This window comes from Heterodontus francisci, chromosome 36, assembly GCF_036365525.1.
Source record: "Heterodontus francisci isolate sHetFra1 chromosome 36, sHetFra1.hap1, whole genome shotgun sequence".
Lineage (NCBI taxonomy): Eukaryota > Metazoa > Chordata > Chondrichthyes > Heterodontiformes > Heterodontidae > Heterodontus > Heterodontus francisci.
Window position 1 is genome coordinate 16,038,026 of NC_090406.1, and position 22,722 is coordinate 16,060,747.

Sequence of the window (22,722 nt, forward strand, 5' to 3'; positions counted from 1 at the left end):
GCACAGAATGTTCTGAGTTATAAATTGAAACTAGGTCAATAATAGCTTCAATGCAGCCAGCTTTACTTAGTAATCCTTTAGTCCGAAGGTCCACAGATGGTAAACAAGTATCAGAATCTGTACCTCGAGTAGGAGTAGTAGAGGTTTTGGTCGGGTCTTTCCTAGTGACTACTTACTCTGATTTTCCTAATTAGCGTTGGATGTAGAGAGCTCCAAGGACTGGTAAATAATTCTGATTTGGTTATAAAATGTTTTACCAGTGTTGAAAGAGGTAGTGGGAACAGATTATACCTCACGGACCCCAGAGAAATAAGTGTTCTATTTTTGTGTTGTGCTAGATGAGGTCAGTTCAGATAAACTTATTACTGGATGGGCTGTACTGATCCAGTTGTGAAAGACTGTTGCTTAAATTAAATGTGCAGAAATGAACATTTCATGAATAACCATGAAAAATCTATAACTTATATTTTGTGAATGCAATCTGCTGACATCACACATTACATCAGTTAGCTAGTGTTTATGGAGAGTTTTATCTTTTTGCAGCTGATGTGTTTGAGAAATAAAAGCTGATATGCCTATAAGACATATTGAACAATGGAACAGTGTTAGAAATTTTTATGGTGTTTAACTGTGCTTGTTAAACTTGACAGCTGAGAAAATGTCTTCATCAGTAGCTAAAGGACAAGTTACAGAAGGATATTTTTGTATTAGGCTCCATTTACTTGAGACTTTGACCCATGCATGCATGAGTTTGAGTCAGAAATACTGTCCGCAATCTCTAGTGCCCAATTTTCTTGAGATTTTAGGCCAAAAATGAGGCCATGCTACCAGGAATTACAGGCCTCGTATGTTTACAGATTTAAAACCTCAGATGCTCAGTTGTCTGTTGCCTCACCTATAGTGTGCACAGCATCCATATATAATATGGAAATGAATCACAAAAAGTTAGCATGGAGGTACAGCAAGTAATTAGGAAGATAAATGGAATGTTGGCATTTATTGCAAGAGGGCTGGAGTATAAAAGTAGGAAAGTCTTGACACAGCTGTACAGGGCCTTGGTGAGACCGCACCAAAAGTACTGTGTGCAGTTTTGGTCTCCTTACTTAAGGAGGGATATACTTGCATTGGAAGCAGTTCTGAGAAGATGCACTGGACTGATTCCTGGGATTAAGGGGTTGCCTTATGAGGAATGGTTGGGCCTGTACTCATTGGAGTTTAGAAGATTGAGCTGTTCTTATTGAAGCATATGAGATTCTGAGGAAGCTTGACAGGATAGATGCTGAGATGTTTCCTCTGGGGGAGGGAGGGAATCTAGAACTCACAAGCAGTTTTTTGAAAGAAAAAGGGCATTTCCCATTTAAGACGGAGATGAGCAGGAATTTTTTCTGAGTTTAGTTAATCTTTGGAATTCTGTTCCCATACAGCAGTGGAGGCTGGGTCATTGAATATATTCAAAGCTGTTAGACAGATTTTTGGTCGACAGGGAGTATTTTGGGGGGGGGGGGGCGCAAGAAAGTGGAGTTGAGGCCACAGTCCAATCAGCCGTGATCTTGTTGAATAGTGAAGCAGGCTGGAGGGGCCGAATGGCCTACTCCTGCTCCTATTTCTTATGTTAACCTCTGTGCATGGAGTTCTTGGATCATAGAAAACCTATTAAAACAGTGACATCTGAGGACCCGTGTCTACCTGGATATCTCAATAGCAACTGCCATTGAGTCTTACTGTCTGCTACAGGGGGGTTGCAGATGAGCACAACAAAGAGTCTTCAGTCGAAGAGAGAGTTACAACAACATGAAGATTTTGTGCCATCTCAACCTTGCAATCCATCACTGGAAGCTCAACTTTTGGTGCGTCTTCTGCAGGAGAATCTCCAACCTTCAATTGTCGAGAACAGGAGGCCATGTGCTAAGCTGTAACATTGTAAATAGTTAGCCAACTTCCTCTTTAATGGTGCACTGCAGTCCTTTAAGAGCTACTAACATTGCTGGATTTTTGCACCCCATTCAAGTATGCTATACGTCAAGCAGGTTACCATTGACTCAACTGAACTGGACTAGCCACATAAATACTGTGCCTATGAGAGCAAGTCAGAAGCTAGGAATTCTATGAGAACCACCTCACCTCCTGACTCCCCAAAGCCTGTCCACCATCTACAAGGCACAAGTCAGTAGTGTGGTGGAATACTCTCCACTTGCCTGGATGGGTGCAGCTCCAACAAGGCTCAAGAAGCTCGACACCATCCAGAACAAAGCAGCCCACTTGATTGACACCCCATTTACAAACATTCACTCCCTCCACACCGATGCACAGTGGCAGCAGTGTACATCTACAAGATGCATGACAGCAACAGACCAAGGTTCCTTCAGCAGCACCTTCCAAACCCACGGCCTACCACCTAGGAGGACAAAGGCAAGGGTTGCATGGGAACACCACGACCTGCAAGCCACACACCATTCTGACTTGGAACTATATCGACATTCCTTCACTGTTGCTGGGTCAAACTCCTGGAGCTCCCGTCCTAACAGCACTGTAGGTATACTTGCCTCACATGGACTGCAACGCTTCAGGAAGGCAGTTCACCGCCACCTTATCAAGGACAATTAGCATAGCCAGCGACGCCCACATCCCATGAGCAAAAAAATATATTTTAAAGCTTTTTGTGTCCCTAATAAAATCGGAATAAAACACTCCTTTTTATCTTATTGCATATGTGTGGCAATTCACCTGGTCTGTTTCTGTTTGAGATGAAAAGATGTAGCCTGCTTTGATGTAGACGCAAGCAGTTGACAAGCTAGTTCAGAACTTATAGCTGAAGTGTTTCACTGAGGATCTCATCCATTTTGTTTGATGCCATAGTTATTTACATATAAGTATCGAAAGCAGATTGTAGGTACTGTAGATATAATCTTTTCAAAGGGCCAAATGGTATACTGCACGTTAATATCTATACTGACAGAGAAAAATAAAAATATGGTAGGTTGTGAATCAAATACATTAGGAATGTATTTGAAAGAGAGGAAGAGCAATAGTATTAGGGGATTCTGTAGTCAGGGGAACAGATAGGCGCTACTGTGACCGTCAACGTGACTCCAGGATGGTGTGTTGCCTCCCTGGTGCCAGGGTCCGGGATGTCACTGAATGGCTGTAGGGCATCCTGAGGTGTGTGTGGGGGGGGGGGGGGGTGGTGGGTGATAAGGCAGAGGTCATGGTACATGTTGGTACCAATGACATAGGTAGAAAGAGGGATGAGGTCTTGCATCAAGAATTCAGGGAGTTAGGCAGCAGACTAAAAAGCAGGACCTCTCGGGTTGTAATCTCTGGATTACTCCCAGTGCCACGTGCTAGCGAGTATAGAAATAGGAGAATAGCATAGATGAATGCGTGGCTTAAGAGTTGGTGCAGGAGAGAGGGTTTTAGATTCCTGGACCACTGGGACCGTTTCTGGGGAAGATGGGACCTGTACAAGCGGGACGGTCTACATTTGAACCAGAGGGGGATTAACATCCTTGCTGGCGGGTTTGCTAGTGCTGTTGGGAGGAGTTTAAACTAATTTGGCAGGGGGAAGGGACGCAGACTCCTAGCAGAATAGGGATACAGCTAAACACAGGAAAGCAAACAAGTCAGAGGGAATACAACGGAAGTAAGTTTCAAGGGAGTAAGACCAGGATGGATGGCCTCTACTTTAATGCCAGGAGTATTACAGGTAAAACGGATGAGTTAAGGGCAAGGATTGAAACGTGGAATTGTGATATAGTAGTCATCACGGAGACATGGTTGAGGGAGGGGCAGGATTGGCAGCTCAATATCCCGGGATGTAGAACCTTCAGGCAAGACAGAGGAGGGGGTAAAAGAGGAGGGGGCATTGCAGTATTAGTTAAGGAGTCCGTTACTGCAGTAAGGAGAGATGATATCTTGGAGGGGGCATCAAATGAAGCTTTATGGGTAGAGTTTAGGAATAAAAAAGGGGCAGCCACATTGCTAGGTGTTTATTATCGACCCCCAGATAGTCAGCGGGAAATTGAGCAAATATGTGCGCAATTCGCAGAGGTGTATAAAAATAATAATAGGGTAATTTTATTAGGTGATTTCAACTTTCCCAACATTAATTGGGATAGTCATCGTGTTAAGGGCTTAGATGGAGTGGAGTTCTTAAAATGTATACAAGAGAACCTTTTAGTTCCATATGTAGAGGATCCAACAAGGGAGGGTGCAGTGCTCGACCTAATTCTGGGGAATGAAGCCGGACAGGTGGTTGATGTGTTGGTGGGGGAGCATTTTGGTGATAGCGACCACAACATGGTACAATTTAAGCTTGTTATGGAGAAAGAAATAGACAAGTTGCAAAAAAAGGTTTTTGATTGGGGGAGAGCGAATTTTAGTAAAATAAGGCAGGATCTGGCCAAGGTAGACTGGAAAGAGTTACTTGTCAGGAAATCTACAGAAGAGCAGTGGGGGGCTTTCAAAAAGGAAATGGGGAGGGTACAGGCCCAACATGTTCCCTTTAGGGTAATGGGTAGGAGCAACAAGCCCAGAGAACCATGGATAACCAGAAACATTCAGGGTACAATGAGTAGGAAAAGAGGTTTTTAGCAAATACAAGGAGAGCAAATCAACTGAAGCATTGGTGGAGTACAGAAAGTGTAGGATGGAGCTTAAGAAAACAATTAGGAGAGCAAAGAGGGGACATGAGAAAGCTCTGGCTGGTAAAAGTAGGGAAAATCCCAAGATATTCTACAAGTATATCAATGGGAAGAGGATAACCAGGGAAAGAGTAGGACCCATTAGGGACCATGGGGGAAATCTGTGGGTGGAGCCAGAGGCCATTGGTAGGGTGTTGAATGAATGCTTCACATCTGTATTCACCCAAGAGAATGAGGAAGTAGATTTGGAACGCAGAGAGACTGTGAGGTTCTTCAGTAAATTATCATAGGGAGTGACAAGGTATTGGAGGTTTTGGCAGGCTTAAAAGTGGACAAATCTCCAGGTCCGGACGATTTGTGTCGCAGGATGCTGTGGGAGGCGAGAGAGATTGCAGGGGCTCTGACCCAAATTTTAAATTCTTCTCTGGCCATGCGGGAGGTGCCAGAGGACTGGAGAACAACTAATGTGGTCCCACTATTTAAGAAAGGTTGTAGAGATAAGCCATGGAACTATAGACCAGTGAGTCTTACGTCCGTGGTAGGGAAACTATTGGAGAAAATTCTGAAGGAGAGAATCTATCTACACTAGGAGAGGCAAAATTTGATTAGGAATAGTCAGCATGGTTTTGTCAGAGAGATGTCATGCCTAACAAATTTGATTGAACTTTTTGAGCATGTGACCAGGTGCTTAGAAGAGGGTAGTGCAGTTGATGTAGTTTACATGGATTTCAGCAAAGCCTTTGACAAGGTCCCACATGGGAGACTTATCAAGAAAGCACGTGCACAGGGGATACAGGGTAACTTGACAAGGTGGATTCAAAATTGGCTTAGCTGTAGGAGACAGACGGCTATTTTAGTGACTGGAAGCCAGTGTCCAGTGGCGAACCACAGGGATCTGTGCTGGGTCCCCTATTTTTAGTCATCTAGGTCGTTTATTTAAATGACAATGTGGGGGGTAGGATCAGTAAGTTCGCGGATGACACAAAGATTAGCCGAGTGGTTAACCGTGAGATTGAGTGTCTTGGGTTACAGGAAGATATAGACGGGATGGTCAAATGGGCAGGAAAGTGGCAGATGGAATTTAACCCTGAAAAGTGTGAGGTGATACATTTTGGAAGGAGTAATGTGACATGGAAGTATTCAACGAATGGCCTGACACTGGGAAGTTCCGAGGAACAAAGGGACCTTGGCGTGTTTGTCCATAGATCTCTGAAGGCAGAAGGGCAGGTTAATAGGGTGGTGAAAAAGGCATATGGGACACTTGCCTTTATCAATTGTGGCATAGATTACAAAAGCAGGGAGGTCCTATTGGAGTTGTATAGAACTTTGGTAAGGCCACAGCTGGAGTACTGTGTGCAATTCTGGTCACCACATTATAGGAAGGATGTGATTGCACCGGAGGGGGTGCAGAGGCGATTCACCAGGATGGTACTTGGGATGGAACATTTAAGCTATGAAGAGAACACAAGTTTAAGGTGAGGGGCAGGAGGTTTAAGGGGGATTTGAGGAAGAACTTTTTTACCCAGAGGGTGGTGACAGTCTGGAATGCACTGCCCAGGAGGGTGGTAGAGGCAGGTTGCCTCACATCCTTTAAAAAGTACCTGGATGAGCACTTGGCACGTCATAACATTCAAGGCTGTGGGCCAAGTGCTGGCAAATGGGATTAGGTAGACAGGTCAGGTGTCTTTAATGCATCGGTGCAGACTCCATGGGCCGAAGGGCCTCTTCTGCACTGTATTATTCTGTGATTCTGTGTGTGAGAAAAGGCCTATCCAGAACATTGAGACCTCATTCTCCATTTTGAGTAAATTTGATTCGATTGCCACTTCACTGAAAAACCATTTACTTCTCAAATAATTAAACACATTCTTCATAGACTCTGGTAGCTTAGTCAATGAAGTTAAAATAGATAATGATAATTGCAAGCACTATTACAACTGTAGTGGAATGATGCAACATTTTTTTCTGTGACTTCCTCCATTCACTTTCACTGCATGGTTCATGCATAGTGTGATTGCCTGCGAGAATATCAACTGCATTTTGTTTGGCTGCTGAATGGTGTATTTGTTAGGTGTTCAAGGTCTAACTTCTGGATCAAAATCTCCTTTGATCTGGCCCTTGAATCCGTGACAAAGTTGGTTCCTAAGCGGTGGATTTTTAGCAACCAGGAACATTTTTTTACTGTTAGGCATCGGTCTTTACCAGTCCTTGCGTGAGTAGATTCAAAGATCAGAGGCTTTGAAGTGTTTACGTTTAGTATGGGTATTAAAGTGGAGTTGTTGGGGGTGAAATTTGTAATTTTTGTGTTCAGTGATATTGAATTTTGTTTATTGGGGCTTTTATTTCTATATAATATGTGGCCTACTCAATGATTTGAGCATTTGCAACCTGGCATTCAACTCAAAAAGTTATTTTGTATATGTAATTGAAAAATATGAAGTTCTTTACATTATCATTCCTAAGGTTTAGAGCAAATAACCTCTGGACTGTTTTCATGTTGAAACTTAAGTGACATTTAAGTTGTATCTTGGCATAGTGATAGTGCTATTGCATCTGATTCGGATAGTCATGGGCTAAAGGCGCATTTCAAGAGTTGAGCAATTGAATTGCAGAAAAGTGAAGGGTTTTAATATTTTTAAAATGTTTCCCTGTATCATCTTCCAGCATCACCCATTTTTCAAACTGCATTTTAAGCAAATGCTGTATGCAATAACTTCTGCAGTATTATATTTGGTAATGCACAGTCTGAAAGGGTAGTGGAAGCAGATTTAGTAGTAACTTTCAAATGGTAGTTGGGTAAATACTTGAAGTGGAGATAATTGCAGGACCATGAGGAAAGATGAAGCCAGTGGGACTAATTAGATTGTTCTTTCAAAGTGCTGACATGGGCTGAATGGCCTCCTTCTGTGCTATATGAATCTATGATGTAAATTTTGATGGTCAAATGAACTCCTGACAAAACATCAGAATGTGTTGGTACTGTGAAGCAACAGCTAGCGGAAAGTAATAAACCTGTTCTAGTTTCTCATACTATCCTATAACTCCTCCTCCTCCTCCTTCTCCTCACCACCCCCCCCCCCCCCCCAAAAAAAAGAATCTCTCTCAAAGAACAAAGAAAATTACAGCACAGGAACAGGCCCTTCGGCCCTCCAAGCCTGCGCCGATCCAGATCCTCTATCTAAACCTGTCGCCTATTTTCTAAGAGTCTGTATCTCTTTGCTTCCTGCCCATTCATGTATCTGTCTAGATACATCTTAAAAGACGCTATCGTGCCCGCGTCTACCACCTCCGCTGGCCACGCGTTCCAGGCACCCACCACCCTCTGCGTAAAGAACTTTCCACGCATATCCCCCCTAAACATTTCCCCTTTCACTTTGAACTCGTGTCCCCTTGTAATTGAATCCCCCACTCTGGGGAAAAAGCTTCTTGCTATCCACCCTGTCTATACCTCTCATGATTTTGTACACCTCAATCAGGTCCCCCCTCAACCTCCGTCTTTCTAATGAAAATAATCCTAATCTACTCAACCTCTCTTCATAGCTAGCGCCCTCCATACCAGGCAACATCCTGGTGAACCTCCTCTGCACCCTCTCCAAAGCATCTACATCCTTTTGGTAATGTGGCGACCAGAACTGCACGCAGTATTCCAAATGTGGCCGAACCAAAGTCTTATACAACTGTAACATGACCTGCCAACCCTTGTACTCAATACCCCGTCCGATGAAGGAAAGCATGCCGTATGCCTTCTTGACCACTCTATTGACCTTCAGGGAACAATGGACCTGAACACCCAAATCTCTCTGTACATCAATTTTCCCCAGGACTTTTCCATTTACTGTATAGTTCACTCTTGAATTGGATCTTCCAAAATGCATCACCTCGCATTTGCCCGGATTGAACTCCATCTGCCATTTCTCTGCCCAACTCTCCTATCTATCTATATTCTGCTGTATTCTCTGCCAGTCCCCTTCACTATCTGCTACTCCACCAATCTTAGTGTCGTCTGCAAACTTGCTAATCAGACCACCTATACTTTCCTCCAAATCATTTATGTATATCACAAACAACAGTGGTCCCAGCACGGATCCCTGTGGAACACCACTGGTCACACGTCTCCATTTTGAGAAACTCCCTTCCACTGCTACTCTCTGTCTCCTGTTGCCCAGCCAGTTCTTTATCCATCTAGCTAGTACACCCTGGACCCCAAGCGCCTTCACTTTCTCCATCAGCCTACCATGGGGAACCTTATCAAACGCCTTACTGAAGTCCATGTATATGACATCTACAGCCCTTCCCTCATCAATCAACTTTGTCACTTTCTCAAAGAATTCTATTAAGTTGGTAAGACATGACCTTCCCTGCACAAAACCATGTTGCCTATCACTGATAAGCCCATTTTCTTCCAAATGGGAATAGATCCTATCCCTCAGTATCTTCTCCAGCAGCTTCCCTACCACTGACGCTCTCGACATCATTTATCTCTGGCCTGGGTTGCTCCATGATCCTGGGCCTCAGCTGGGTGCCATTCCGGCAGCACCCACAGCCTCCGTGGTGGTGCTGCCGAGCGAAAGAGTTGTTGGCTTCTGATTGGCCGGCAGCTCTTGGTGGGTGGTACTTCCTATTTTTGGGGAAGGCCCATCGATGGCCTCAGGTGTCTGGTTCGTGATATGGTGGGCCTTTCCCAAAGGAGGCAATGCGGGTCTTTCGCCGGCTACTCAGCGGCAACAGAGTCTCCCATCACCTTCATAAAATTCTGCCCCGCCACCCCCCCATGCAATCGATTTGAAAAGAATCAAGAAAAAATGATAAAGATAGAAAACTCATTCGCAAAAAGGGTCTGGAGGATATAATGTGCAATTAAATTACTACATTTACCATTCAACCTGGTGCTTCAAAGAGGCCTTCCGCAGGACTTTGGGTAGTAAAACCTCCTTCCTTAGCTTCTGTACAGCAGTGCGATTTAAGTTTATAGTACATAAATTTAAATAACTGAACAAGCTGGTCTATTTAGTGAACAAATTGAATCGCATTTTCCCTCTGACTTGGCCTCCTAATATGTATCTATCTTCTACACACTATCTGGCTGCTCCCTGCACTGGATTGTGTTAAGTGTCAGTATGAGCAGATTCCTCAGTGGCGCTACTACGTGTGTCAGCTTAAGCTGATAAGTTGCAGTTTCAAGAAAGTTACACTGAGGAGTACTCAGACATTGAAAAGTGTGCGGAATGTGGAGATCAGAAGATCAACGATCATGCTCAGTGGAACTGAAATAAAACTACTTGGATACAGAGGATGGAAAATGGCAGAAATGGATTTACCATACAAATGGCAGTGACCACGAGGAAGACCACGAGGAAGGCCACAAACTAGTGGCACCTAGATGACTGAAAGACTGCTGCTACCACCTGGTGGTGAGATGTCAGATGACTTTCTGAATATGCAAGTCATTCACTTAATCTTCTTTTTCCTCATCCTGTTTGGGAGTCTCTTTGCCAGCCAGAGAGATTAATCATTTTGTAAGCTTACTTTAGGATTTGTTAGTAGCAGCCTAATCTGAATGTTGCTGTTTAGTGTCATTTAAACTTCTCAGCTAGAACTTTTTAAAAAAAAAATCCATCCTTTGCAGTACAATAATTCAATTGGATTTTGTTGTTGCTCTGCGTAGGATCGTAACACTTATGATGCTTTTGAGCATTATGTTGTACAGATCAATAGTCCAGAATCCAAAACAAAACTTAGCTTGTGAGTTTGTTGCAGACAAAATAATGGATTTTTAAAATGTTCTGCTTGGCCAAATACTCCATTTGTATAACACTGTGTGGTCTAAATACTGGAAAACCATAAACTTCGCAAAACAAGACAAACACTGATGGTATCTCTCCTAAAACTCTAATGGTAGCATGCTAATACAAACTGCATATAAATATACATGCATATGCCAAATATTGAGTGAGATGTTTCTGGAATCTGGATTATCACAAGCATAACTGTTAGCTTCTTTGCAATGCTGCTTCAGATTCACTTAAATTGAAATCCATCTGTTTTGTGTTTTACACTTGGTAACTTAAATCCTACATTACTGATGCGATAAAATATCCAGTGGAACATAGGAACAAGAGTAGGCCATTCAGCCCCTGGAGCCTGTTTTACCACTTTAATTAAAGTATGGCTGTACCTCATCTCCATTACTCCGTATCCCTAACACCTTTACCCCAACAGTGCTCAATAATCGTGAAATTTAGCCTGTTAGGCACATCTAGGCTTGGCTTGAAGCCGAAAGTATAATTCCAATAACCTTTTGGATAGTTGCTGTATTACATAAAATGAATTTAAAGGACTGTAACATAGAATTTGAATAAATTATTGTGATCTTGCTTGCGCCATATCCGTATGACAGGATTTCAGTATATCTCATTGCTGATTTCATTGCTTTCACACATGGCTGTACAAAGAGTGGAATCGAATGTGACCTTTATGGTTATTGTCGTAGTTGTTCCGTTGTCATTCGAATATTTGTAGGTGATTTGTTTTTAAGAACATTAACTAACTAGGTCTGCTGGATTGTTGGAATTCTTCAACCATGTCATTTACAACATATGGTATTGATATAGCCCTTATGAGCAAAGTGTTGCATAATCTTTTGGCAAAACCATTAAACATTTAAATAGTATCTATGGAGGCAGTAGTGGAGTTATAGGAAAGTTATTATTGCTTAGTTTCCTTGAGTACCCTTGAGTTTTGTTCATGTGTAGGGCCCAAGGTGACTTTCACAGCAGCAAAACAAAAGCTGGTGGACCAACAAGCAGCTCTAATTTGTGAGCAGTGAGAGTTGAGGCCAGTGTAAGAACATAGAGCATGTATTTATTTCTAATATTTTAGATGGTTTCTCTTGAAAGGACAACAGGTCAATATTTGAAGGAATATTGAAACTTATTACTGCAAATTTAGACTTTCAGTTAGCAATCTTTGGCTGGGAGAATAAATAGTATTTTGGTAACTGCATAAGGGACACTTGTCACACTTCTGTCACTCGTTAAGGCCATAATATTTAACCAGCTTTTTTCTTATTTGCATTTGGCTTATTCCACATGTATGATCTTGGTTCTACTGCTTTTCCCATACCTTTTGCAGCTTGGAACTGCATTATAAAAGCTTCTTCTCATGCTTTTATTTGTTTATAGCGTCGCTAACTAGGCCAGCATTTATTGCCGACCCCTAAATGCCTTTGAAGGTGATTTCTTCCACTTCACCCTTACAAGGATATATTTTCTGTGGGGTTGCTTAGGTTCTTTTTCCCCTAATGGTACAGAAAGTTGCTTAACCCTGAAGGCTCTTGTGAGATTCCTTTCCTCCCAGTGACATCCTTGACTTCAGTAACCTGCCCACGTTGTATCAGCCATATGCACTAGCACCTGCCATTTCTTCCTCTGATGCTTACTAATGCTTCCACCAGCTTTTCTTTTGAGGCTTTTTCTCTCTCTAAATTGAATTCCCACACCACCAGCAGATCCTGCTTCAGCCAGTACCCACGTTATGCTTCTGTCTTTCCAACACAACTTGTTATCTGATCTCAACTCGGCACTCTTGATCTTGTGACACAAACTCTCTAGCCCTCAACTTCCCTTGATAAATGACATTGTTCATGGGAAATTTTCAAAGATTGCCACGCAACAAATTTCCCTTATTTGAACATGGGTAAGAAAGTCAAACTGCAAATTCTCAAATCCCACAAAAGAATAATTAACTTAATCATCAAAATGAGCCACATTCTGGTTATTAGTTGATGTTTAACTTTCTGTTTTATCAATAAGTCATCTTTAATTTACAACTGATCAATTATTACTACAGCACACACCTCTTTCTACACCTACAACTAGATATCAGATGACAGCCCAGAACACAGCTAATTTATTCCATCATTCCAGTTCTGATGCATGGCTACTAGTTCATAACATCTTGCTTGGAAACTATACCTCCACTCTTGCAATCATAACTAGCCATCCACCCAACCATTGCACACCAAGATTAAACATTTGTTGCACACCCTGCATTACCTGTGAACAATTTCATAGATCTGCAGTTTTTTAAAATAATTTTTTGTTGCTGTATATTCCGTTCAGATTAGATTAGTACATGTGCTAAAATATAGATTATTTATGGCTTATGTATTTGGAGGGGGACAGAGTTTGAATCTTAAGGCATAAATTACAGGATAATAAAATCAAAATACTGCAGATGCTGGAAATCTGAAATAAAAACCAGAAATGCTGGAACCACTCAGCAGGTCTGGCAGCATCTGTGAAAAGAGAAGCAGAGTTAACGTTTCGGGTCAGTGACCCTTCTTTGGAACTGGAGTTCCAAACTCCAGTTCCGAAGAAGGGTCACTGACCCGAAACGTTAACTCTGCTTCTCTTTTCACAGATGCTGCCAGACCTGCTGAGTGGTTCCAGCATTTCTTGTTTTTAATTACAGGATGAGGCCATTATAGAATCTTTTTCCAAAATATTCCTTTAAAGTAATTCAAACCAGAATTTTCAGTGGCTGTAAAATTAAGCTGAGGCCAATACAAAACTTAAACTTTGTAAATATAGATCTTACAAAATAATGAACTGTTAACAAGTATAGAAAAAGCGCAACTCATTTTGTATTTTCTTTCCCACATGACTACTTAGATGTACTTTAAAAAAATATCTGCTTCTACTTCATTAAAAGCAAAATGCTGCGGATGCTGGAAATCTGAAATAAAAACAGGAAATGCTGGAAATTAGTTTGCCTTTAACAATATCTGTACTAATGCATTGTCTTTCAACACACCATTAACATATTGTTTGCCTTTGCTCCATGACCTTCTGGTCAGCTATTCTGTGGCCTTGTCCAATCTGCACCTTCTCCTTTTGTTATCTCTTGACCCACCCCCGCTTTACTTGCTTATAACCTTTGACATTTCTAATATTTGCCAGTTCCGAAGAAGGGTCACTGACCTGAAACGTTAACTCTGCTTCTCTCTCCACAGATGCTGCCAGACCTGTTTTTGCTTCTACTTCATGTATGCTTTCTAATATATGAATTTTTGAATAAGTGAGTAAGGTTGTTGCCTGTCCTATTGTGCTGCTCATTCCAAGGAAGTAATTGAATGATATCAGAAATTTCTACTTCTCCCTTTTGGAATAAAAAAGGTTTATGAAATTCACAACATTGTTTAAGTTATGAGCTCATTCATACTTCATATATTTTCAGTAACTACACTTCAAAAAGGAAAAACTATTTAATTGGCTGTAAAGCGCTTTGGGACGTCCTGAGGACATGAAAGGCGCTATATAAATGCAAGTTCTTTGCTTTCTACCTATTAACAGACAGAAAAAAATTCAAGAAATTTATGGAATGAGAAGTTAAATTTATTCTGTGCAGGGGTAAAATTTGTTTTTTGTGTAAGATTGTAAACTGCATTTATTCTTGATTTTAGTTAATATTTGTGTGTTAACATCCATTTTGTATTGTACAATGCTTTTGCTCAACTATTCTGCTTTTTTCTGCAAAGCCACAATTTTTTTAGTTTTATGAACTTAGTTTATTTTTTTGCCCTTCTCTTAAGTGGTATACAATATTTAACCTAAAGCAACTTCAATTTTTTCTGTCTCCAATTCTCATGCAGTAAAATCTTTTAACCTATGTTAAAGTATGCAGAACTGACCTCTGTTTAATTAGGCAAGCCAGTGATCTCTAGGAGAGACATGCTAAGTTCCTACTTAAGTTCCAGAATTTCAATCTTGGGCGGAAAATGCTATTTCACCTGTCCTCTTGCATGGAAACAAAACGTAGATTTACTATGTGGGTGCCTCCGAGTCTCACCTATATTGACAGGAGACCACTAATTATTAAGTAAAACATATGAATCAGCCCTTTTCACATAATGCAACTGCCCATTTTGACAATATCTGTCAACTTGTACGCAGAAAACCTTTGGGTAATGCCAAAGGACAGTTGAATAGACTTGCGTAGAACTTGTAGGGGCCTTTTCTTTAACATACTGTACATGATCTCTGTTTCAACAGCTACACATCATTCTTTGCAAGTGTTGATGTTCAGTGACATTTTCATTAGCTGTCCACTGAAACTCTACAGTTAGCAGTTTAATTACTGAATTTTTCCTTCTATCTTAAGTTAAATTAGTTGAGTGTCATTGCTGAGGGTCTTTTTGTTTAATCCTGTATCATGGATATGGATACCAATATGTCAGATAAGCCCAGTGACAACAGTGCATAGTTTGAGTGCTGAATACATGTGAGAGCTGCTGAAGCGAAAGAAATTGCAAGCTGACAGCATAATTTTGTAGTAAGAAATTTGGAAGCTAAGCTGCTAAACACTTATGTATTTGGGAGATTGGGATGGTGGTTTGTGTGAGCACTTCCCTTGTAATATTCCTTTAATACTGTTGAATGTTCACCAACTGAAACTTGTGGCTTAAATGTATTCAATTTTCTGTTCTGTTGCAAATGATCTTTTTGTTGCAGCTGGCTTTATAAAATCACCCCTGTCTGAAGTAAAACTAATGGAAGACAATGTAGAATTGAACTGTGAGGTAATTGGAAAACCCACCCCTGAAATTCAGTGGTGGGGCATAGAGGGCAATGATTCAGAAGTCATGTCGCAGCTCTACGATGGTGCGCGACAACGGCGAGTCAAAATCAACTCCAGCTATAACATTGATGCCAAGAGCTCCATCAAGATCATGAATCTAAGTATCGAGGACACTGGCATATATGAATGCAGAGCCAGTAATGATCCCTACCGTAATGATTTAAAAAAGAGCCCAAAAATCAAGTGGATACGATCACAAGCGACATTAATAGTCATTGAACGTGAGTGGCGGTTGCCAAGTTGAGTCAGAGATGTTTACCAGTAGCTTAGTCCAAGTGCCCCTGTTATGCATTTTGGTGCCCTAATTGTCATCCCTCCAAGAAAATCCTGGTACCTGCACTACTGTCCTGTGGTCAAAGCCATACCAAACCTTTTCTACCCTGGCAGTTCCCTGTTTTTATCCTATGACTTGTTGCAAGGTTGTGAGATTGTTTTCCCAATTTTTGGGTGTTGAAAGCAAGGTGATTTCAATTCAGATATGATGATTCCCACCAGAACAACTCTGAATATTGATGGGCAGCCAGCTGTCTAAGGTGATGAAGCATAATATTTTAGAACTGATCGACTTCATGCTTTATATTTTTTTATTTAGCCAATGTGTTTAAAGGGTTCTTTAGGTGTTTCCAAACAATTCTAGACCAAGTTCTGTAATAGGAAATGTTAGACATCTGGCTTACCATTTATCTTTCCAGCATCGAAAAATGTTGATTTCCTTTTTGTGATGTTGCAATCTCACACTTTGTTACTGGTCTTGTGTTTTACCTTTACAACCAGAAGGTGGCACCTGAAAGCTTTCTAGTACTTAGGAAGGCATTGTGTATCCTGTTTGTTCCTGCAAAGCCATGTACTTTCTCAATGAAGATTGTATTGGCTGCCATGTTCTCCCTAACTTCCATACACCAACTTTGTGAGTGTCAGACTCCTTTAGCCGCTCCTTGTCTTGGCCTATGCTGTAGTATCCTTGTGTTTTGCTGGCTGTGTTTTTGGCTAAGATATTACAGTGCAAACCTTTTTTAGTGGTGGGGGAGGAATCCAAATAGTAAGGACCATCGACCTCTCTGATGGGACTTCTTGGTTATAACATTTCCTTTATGACCAATGGATGAACTAGGCATTTGATGGCTGCTTTCATTTTAAAAGCAGCAACCAGTCTTAAGATAGTGATGTTGCTACCATGTTACCCGAGGATGCTTTGACAGTGCTAAAGACGCATGACTGACTTTCTTTCAAGGTTTTACAGAATGGTCTCTGTTTAAGTACTTTTTTTTAAACTAAATTGTTTTTTGCTGCACAAAGAGTGAAAGAAGTTTCACCAGACTACTTCAGATACGCCAAATGTTCTAATTTGTGTGGTTCAGACTTCATGGCAATGGGAAAATGGCTTTTATCTCAAGTTTTGAGAACAAAATCATTGGCACAGCTAGAATAGTTTGATTACTATGACGCTGTATTTAGATGTAGAACCAGTAGAATATAAAGTAAAAGTACAGACCACAATGAGATTTATTTATATATGATCTGAATTATTAAATTAGTGGATTAACATTCTGAACTGACCTTGTACTTTCTACTTTTGACTATTTTATGGAATAACATGAATGACCTTAACACACAATAAAAGGAGGAATGCTTATTTCTAATCATGAATTATAAGCCATATTATGGAGAAAATTAATTGGGAGTGACTACAATGTTTCCTGAAACTAAATGGCTGAGAAATTAGATAAACATTTAAATAGGTTTATTGGGGGTGGTGAAAAGGAAGAGGTTTGCATTTGGCTGCTGCGATGGGCTTTAGTAGTGTACATCATTTCCCACCCCGCCCCTGCAGTCCCCCCTCCCCCCCAGCCCCTTGAACTGATTAGTCAAAAGATGTCTCAACAAAGCAATCATGTGTTCATATTCTATAAAACTGTGTAATAATGTTTTATTTAATTAACAAAAAGCTTTCACTTGACTTGTTTGAATGCAGTTCACCAAATTACTTTTGAGGTTTATTGTTATCTGTCCTTTGCTTAAATGCATTCTTGCCAGGAAGGTTTTAATGTGGAAGTAAACATTGAGTACAGTATGGAAGCTTGAACACTGCTAATGTTTTCATGGTTACCCTGTCTCTGCATTCAATTTGTTTTCATTCAGGCCTGAAATTTTTTTTCCTTTATAACCAGACCCTATAATTATTGTGGATCCTCCCATCTTGGAGTCAGGGGAAGTTTTAGAGGAAACGATACTTCGCTGCAACCTGACAAATCCACCTTCTCCTATTGAGGGGCATGTGTGGAAAAAGGATGATGTGGAAATCCCAAACACCAGTGATGATGAGGCATCAACAGTTATGGAATACAAGTATGTATCAGTACTTTCACTGCCAGCACAGTTCTGCCAGCTTTTGACTTGAGTCCATTTTCAAAGTGAAAAATCAGTAACATTTTAGGTTTTTTTTCCGTCTCCTGGAGAATTGTTAATTAGGGTACTTTCCTTAAACTAGCTTGGCGCTGTTGCAGTGCTTTGCCCCATTACTGTTCTTATTTATCCTCCCTTTCTCTGCCCCTGCTCGCCACGCTGTAGGTGTCCAGAGTTTTATTCTATTGATGGAATAGAATGGGAAAAGTGTAAAACTAGGGGCCATTAATAGCTAGTCATTACAGAATTCAGAAGAAACCTCTTTTTACTCTGGTGAGAATATTGCTACCATGAGTAGTAGTTGAGGCGAATAACACAGATGCATTTTAAGGGGAAGCTAGGTAAGTAAATAAGGGATAAAGGAGTTGAAGGATGTTCTGATGGGGTTAGATGAAGTATAGTGGGAGGGGGCTCATGTGGAACATTAAACAAGGGCAGAGAGCAGTCAGGCCAAATGTGCAGTAAATTCTATGCAAAGGCCTATTGCTTATAACCCTCTACCCTGCACCTCATTAATTTTGAGAAGCAGTACAATGGGGCTGGGGGATTGAGTAGCACTGTTTAGTACTGCTGAAGATTTACAACAATATTTAGAATGTTACATATATGCCATGTTTACATGTACAGTATCTACATAAACAACAGTATTGGAAGGATTTTGCTGGAACACATGGGAATATTATTGTTCAACTTTTGTTTTCTCTGCTTAGCAGTTCTTTCAATGTGTGACTGCTTCTTGTTGCTGTAATTATTTTCAGTTAGCATTAGTTCAACTGGTGTAGTAAAAGGTAAGACTTGGGTCCGCTGGTAGTTTAAATTTGGACAGTGTCTTAAGGATTTTTGTCCCAGAGGAAAGTCCGATTTTATCACTGAAAGCTTTTTTTGTCATTGAAATATCAAATAATATAGAACAGCATGAACTGTACCAGCACAGTTCAGTATAATTTACTGCCAGAACCACTTCCGTTGAAAATTGAACTTGGAGGTGTAAAATGTACCTAAGCTTTGGTGCCAGGAGAGGAGTTTCCTTTGAATCTTTTTCTTTTCGTATTTCAATCCTTTTGTGCCACTTAACCAAAAAGATATTTTCATAGATCAAAATCTAGTATATTTATAAATACTAACATTGTAGAGATTCTTGCTTTCTTTAGCACTTGAATTGGTAATCATTGAAAGTCCCTGTTAATGCAATGATGTGCAGTTGGTCCAGTCTCCTCTTCTGGTTAGTATTTCTGTATGCTATTGCTGAAAGTTAGCTTGCATCTGTAACTTTGTCCTTCCTGGCAAAAGATTTATAGATATGTAAGACTGCAGCGGTTCCAAAAGGCAGCTCACCACCACCTTCTGAAAGTCAATTAGGGATGGGCAATAAATGATGGCTTAGACAATGACACCCACATCCCATGAACGAATAAGAAAAACAATTCTCTATCTTGATCATTTTTGTGTCTCCTGCTTTTTGCCTTCCATTCTTTTTTTTTTCTATTTCCATTTTTTTCCTGCATGCCCTCAATACTCTTGTTGTCTCTGTACCTCCTCTATCTTGTTACTTAATTCTTTTTCACACTCCCTTTCTATAAACCTATTGCCTATTTTCCTTCTGTTTATTTGTTGCATGAAGACCTTGGTTCAGACTTTGGCTTCTGAAAGCCTGAGCATTGGCACAAAACACAATATTTCCAGTTGGGGTGGGGAGCAGGCCAGCAGGCTTTTAGCTATCATATGATATTATACAGCCAATAGAATGTATGCAAACAGATAAACAATTTTGCAACACCTCCCAAACATTTGACCTCTCTCATGTAGAACAAGAAGGGAAGGGAGACACCTCCAAGTCACGCACTATCTGGACTTGGACATATATCCCTGTTCCTTCATAGTGGTAGGTCAAAATCCTGGATCTCCCTACCTAATAACACGGAGGGCCTTCACATTGGACTGCAGCAGTTCAAGAAGAATCACCACACCACCACCTCCAGGGCAAGTAGGGATTGGCAATTAATGCTGACTCTGCTAGCGATGCCCATAATCCCAAGACTGAATTTAAAAAAAATTCTAACTTTGCTTTTTTTTAAAAAAGTCTGCGATATTCCTAGAATGTTAATTATTTGGAAGATTGAAGTGATTTACTTTAAATTGACTCATGGGTGTGTATGTTTTCTCCTATATTTCCCTTATTCAATCTTAATTAATCTATAAGTGTATCTATATAAGGTAGTATTTAACGTGCTCTCTGAAAAGAGTAAAGTGGGGAGTCTGAAGACTAAAAGGTGATCTATTTCCTAAGCAATTGTGATCAATTTTAAATGATAGAAATTAAATATCCATTACTTTAATCGTGGATTGTAAACATTCATTTGCAGCAATAAAAAAGAGAAAAACAATTTTTGAGGAATGAGCTGGGTTGATTTTTTTTTTATGGGCTCAAATAAAATGTCTGGTATGTAGAAAAAAGTTTCTAAATTTTTTAATTTACAAAATTTTCTTCAAGTAAACTGTTTTGTTTACTCATTGAATTAATGGGTAATTCCAGTAATTAAAGACTGTAGATCTTTACATCACAGTGGTTAGGCCTAGAAACCAGGCCAAAGCTAAAGGTTAGAAACAACAGCTTCAGCATTGAGACCCGAGTGCAAATGGATAGAAAAGCAGGGCTTGTCATCACTTGGAAGTGAAAGGCTGAACGTTTGTTACAGGATGAAACAGGCAGTGGGAACATAGGTTGGGCTTCATTAACCATGAGGTCAATATTGCAGTAACTGATGTATAAATCTTGGCAGCTGCTTCCTACTTCAGAGGGTGATTTTCTTTCTTTCCTCTTCCCATCTTTCTCTCCCCACCCGGCCCAATCCCCCATCTCCAGCACTCTATACCCATTCTAGAAGCAATAAAGTCTGTAGTTCCCCCTTTCCATTCCAAACTCTGAGCTCTCTGGCTGTTTGCTTAGTGCCAACAGGAGCATTAATTCATCTTTTTATTCTGTAGCTTAGTAGAATGCTGGACCAATCAATTGCAAGTTCGCCTGCACTTTGGCATTGCTGTGGGCTAATGATGCTGGAGGATTTGTCATGTCCTTTGTTGGCTGTGGACATGCTTTTGCTAATCTAACCACTGTTGGCTGAGATAGATTGTCACAACAAGAGTTTCAGTTAATCTAGCTGTCCCATAACCTCTAATGCCTTACCAGTTTGAGATGCCAAGTGTATTTAAGCAAAAAGCCTACTTAAATTAGTGAAATACCAAAAAGCGGAGGTATGAATGGATTAAAAAAACATGCTGTTTATACACAAGATCCACAGGAAACTGATCCTTAATATTTTACTTAGTACAACGTAGGAGTTAAAGATTGATTAAAATCTCTAAAATAGACTTTGTCCCTTGCATTATTTCTTACTGAAGGAGTTGCATAATGAGTGCTATATGGCATCTCAGCAACTTAACAATATCTCTTTAAAATATGCAATATAGCTGTAGCCAAACCAAGATACCTTTTGAATTTCTGTTTCTGGTGTATGGCCATCTTAGGAAGAAGTCTGATGCCATATGGACTTTGTCAGTTATGACTGGCATGCAACCAATTTTTTAAAGTTTGAAAGTTTCCCCAGGTGTTCAGAGAACCACCTTTTACATTTTAATATTAAAGTGCTGGCAACAGAGTTGTCTCCTTTTAAGTGCATAAACATTTCACCCAGGAAATACATTATTCTTGGTGTATATACAAGATTGTTTGTGCTTTTTAGATGCAATACCTTCATCTGCATTGCTTTTCTTTCTTCAGACTGAATGCTGTTGATGCAAAACATTCAGGGGAGTACAGCTGCTATTATTTCACCTCACCTGCTGTCAACAATACCATCCACGTGAAAGGTACGGTATTTTTATATAAATTCTTTGATTGTAACGTGAATATGCTGAATCAAGGTACAAGTTCGAGTGCTGCCCAGTTGCCATTGTAGATGTGCAAATAATTATAAGAGGTGGTGATAAGAGGAGACATCTCGTCGTGCTTGGCAACATTGCTAATTCCTACCATGTTTTGTCTTCCACTGGCAATTGTGAAGCATCCAAAGCTTGCTTTGTTTCTCACTTTGTACCTGTTGACTGAAGGTGACAGCTCAACTTGGAGGGAGGGAGACAGGAGGTAACTGAATTGGAGAAAATTCTAAAAGGCGATTAAATAAAATGACAATCCATAGGCATGTAGCTAGTTTAGTTAATGTTATATATCTTGAGCCTGGTTTGTACTAATACAATTAAACCTGATGGAATGTACAAAGTTCCTAAACAGGAGAGTTCTGTGTTGTCTTTGCCAATATTTATCCCTTAATCAACCTCACTAAAACTGATTATCTGGTCATTCTCTCTCCCTCATTGCTGTTTGAGATGTTGCAAATTGGCTGCTGCAATTCCTACATTACAACAGTGATTACACTTCAGAAGTACTTTATTGGCTGTAAAGCACTTTTGAAAGTCCTGAGGTTGTGAAAGGTGCTATATAACCTCAAGTCATATGGCATAGAAGGCGGCCATTTGGCACTACAAGTCCATGCCAGCTCTCTACAGCAGTCCAATCAACCCCATTCCCCTGCGCTATCCATGTAGCCCTGCAGATTTATACCCCTCAAGTGCTCATCCAGTTTCCTTTTCAAATTATTTATTGTCTCCAGTTCCACCACCCTTGTAGACAGCGAGTTCCAAGTCGTTATCACTTACTACATGCAAAAATGTTGTTCCTCACATCCACCTCCCGCCCCCAAACCCCCACCGCATCTCTTGCCCAGAAGCTTAAAACTGTATTGCCTAGCCCCTGTACAATCAGCTAATGGGAATAGCTTTTCTTTGTCTATCTTATCTAAACCAGTCATAATTTTGTACACCTCTATCAAATCTCTCCTTTGCTCCCAAGAGAACAACCCCAGTTTCTCCAACCTAACCTTGTAGCTAAAATTGCTCATCCCTGGAACCATTCTGGTAAATCTCTGCACCCTCCCATCCTTCCTAATGTGTGGTGACCAGAACTAGCGCAATACTCTAGTTGTGG

General features: G+C 40.5%; 1 protein-coding gene across 1 annotated transcript in view; it reads left to right on the forward strand.

Annotated features, from left to right (window-relative positions):
• Positions 1 to 22,722, forward strand: part of bsg (basigin) — a 50,605-nt gene that overhangs the window by 1,343 nt on the left and 26,540 nt on the right. Inside the window, exons 2-4 of the mRNA XM_068016225.1 lie at positions 15,152 to 15,499; positions 17,447 to 17,624; positions 21,460 to 21,548. Of these exons, the coding sequence (XP_067872326.1) occupies positions 15,152 to 15,499; positions 17,447 to 17,624; positions 21,460 to 21,548 (615 nt within the window). The remainder of the gene's footprint in view (positions 1 to 15,151; positions 15,500 to 17,446; positions 17,625 to 21,459; positions 21,549 to 22,722) is intronic.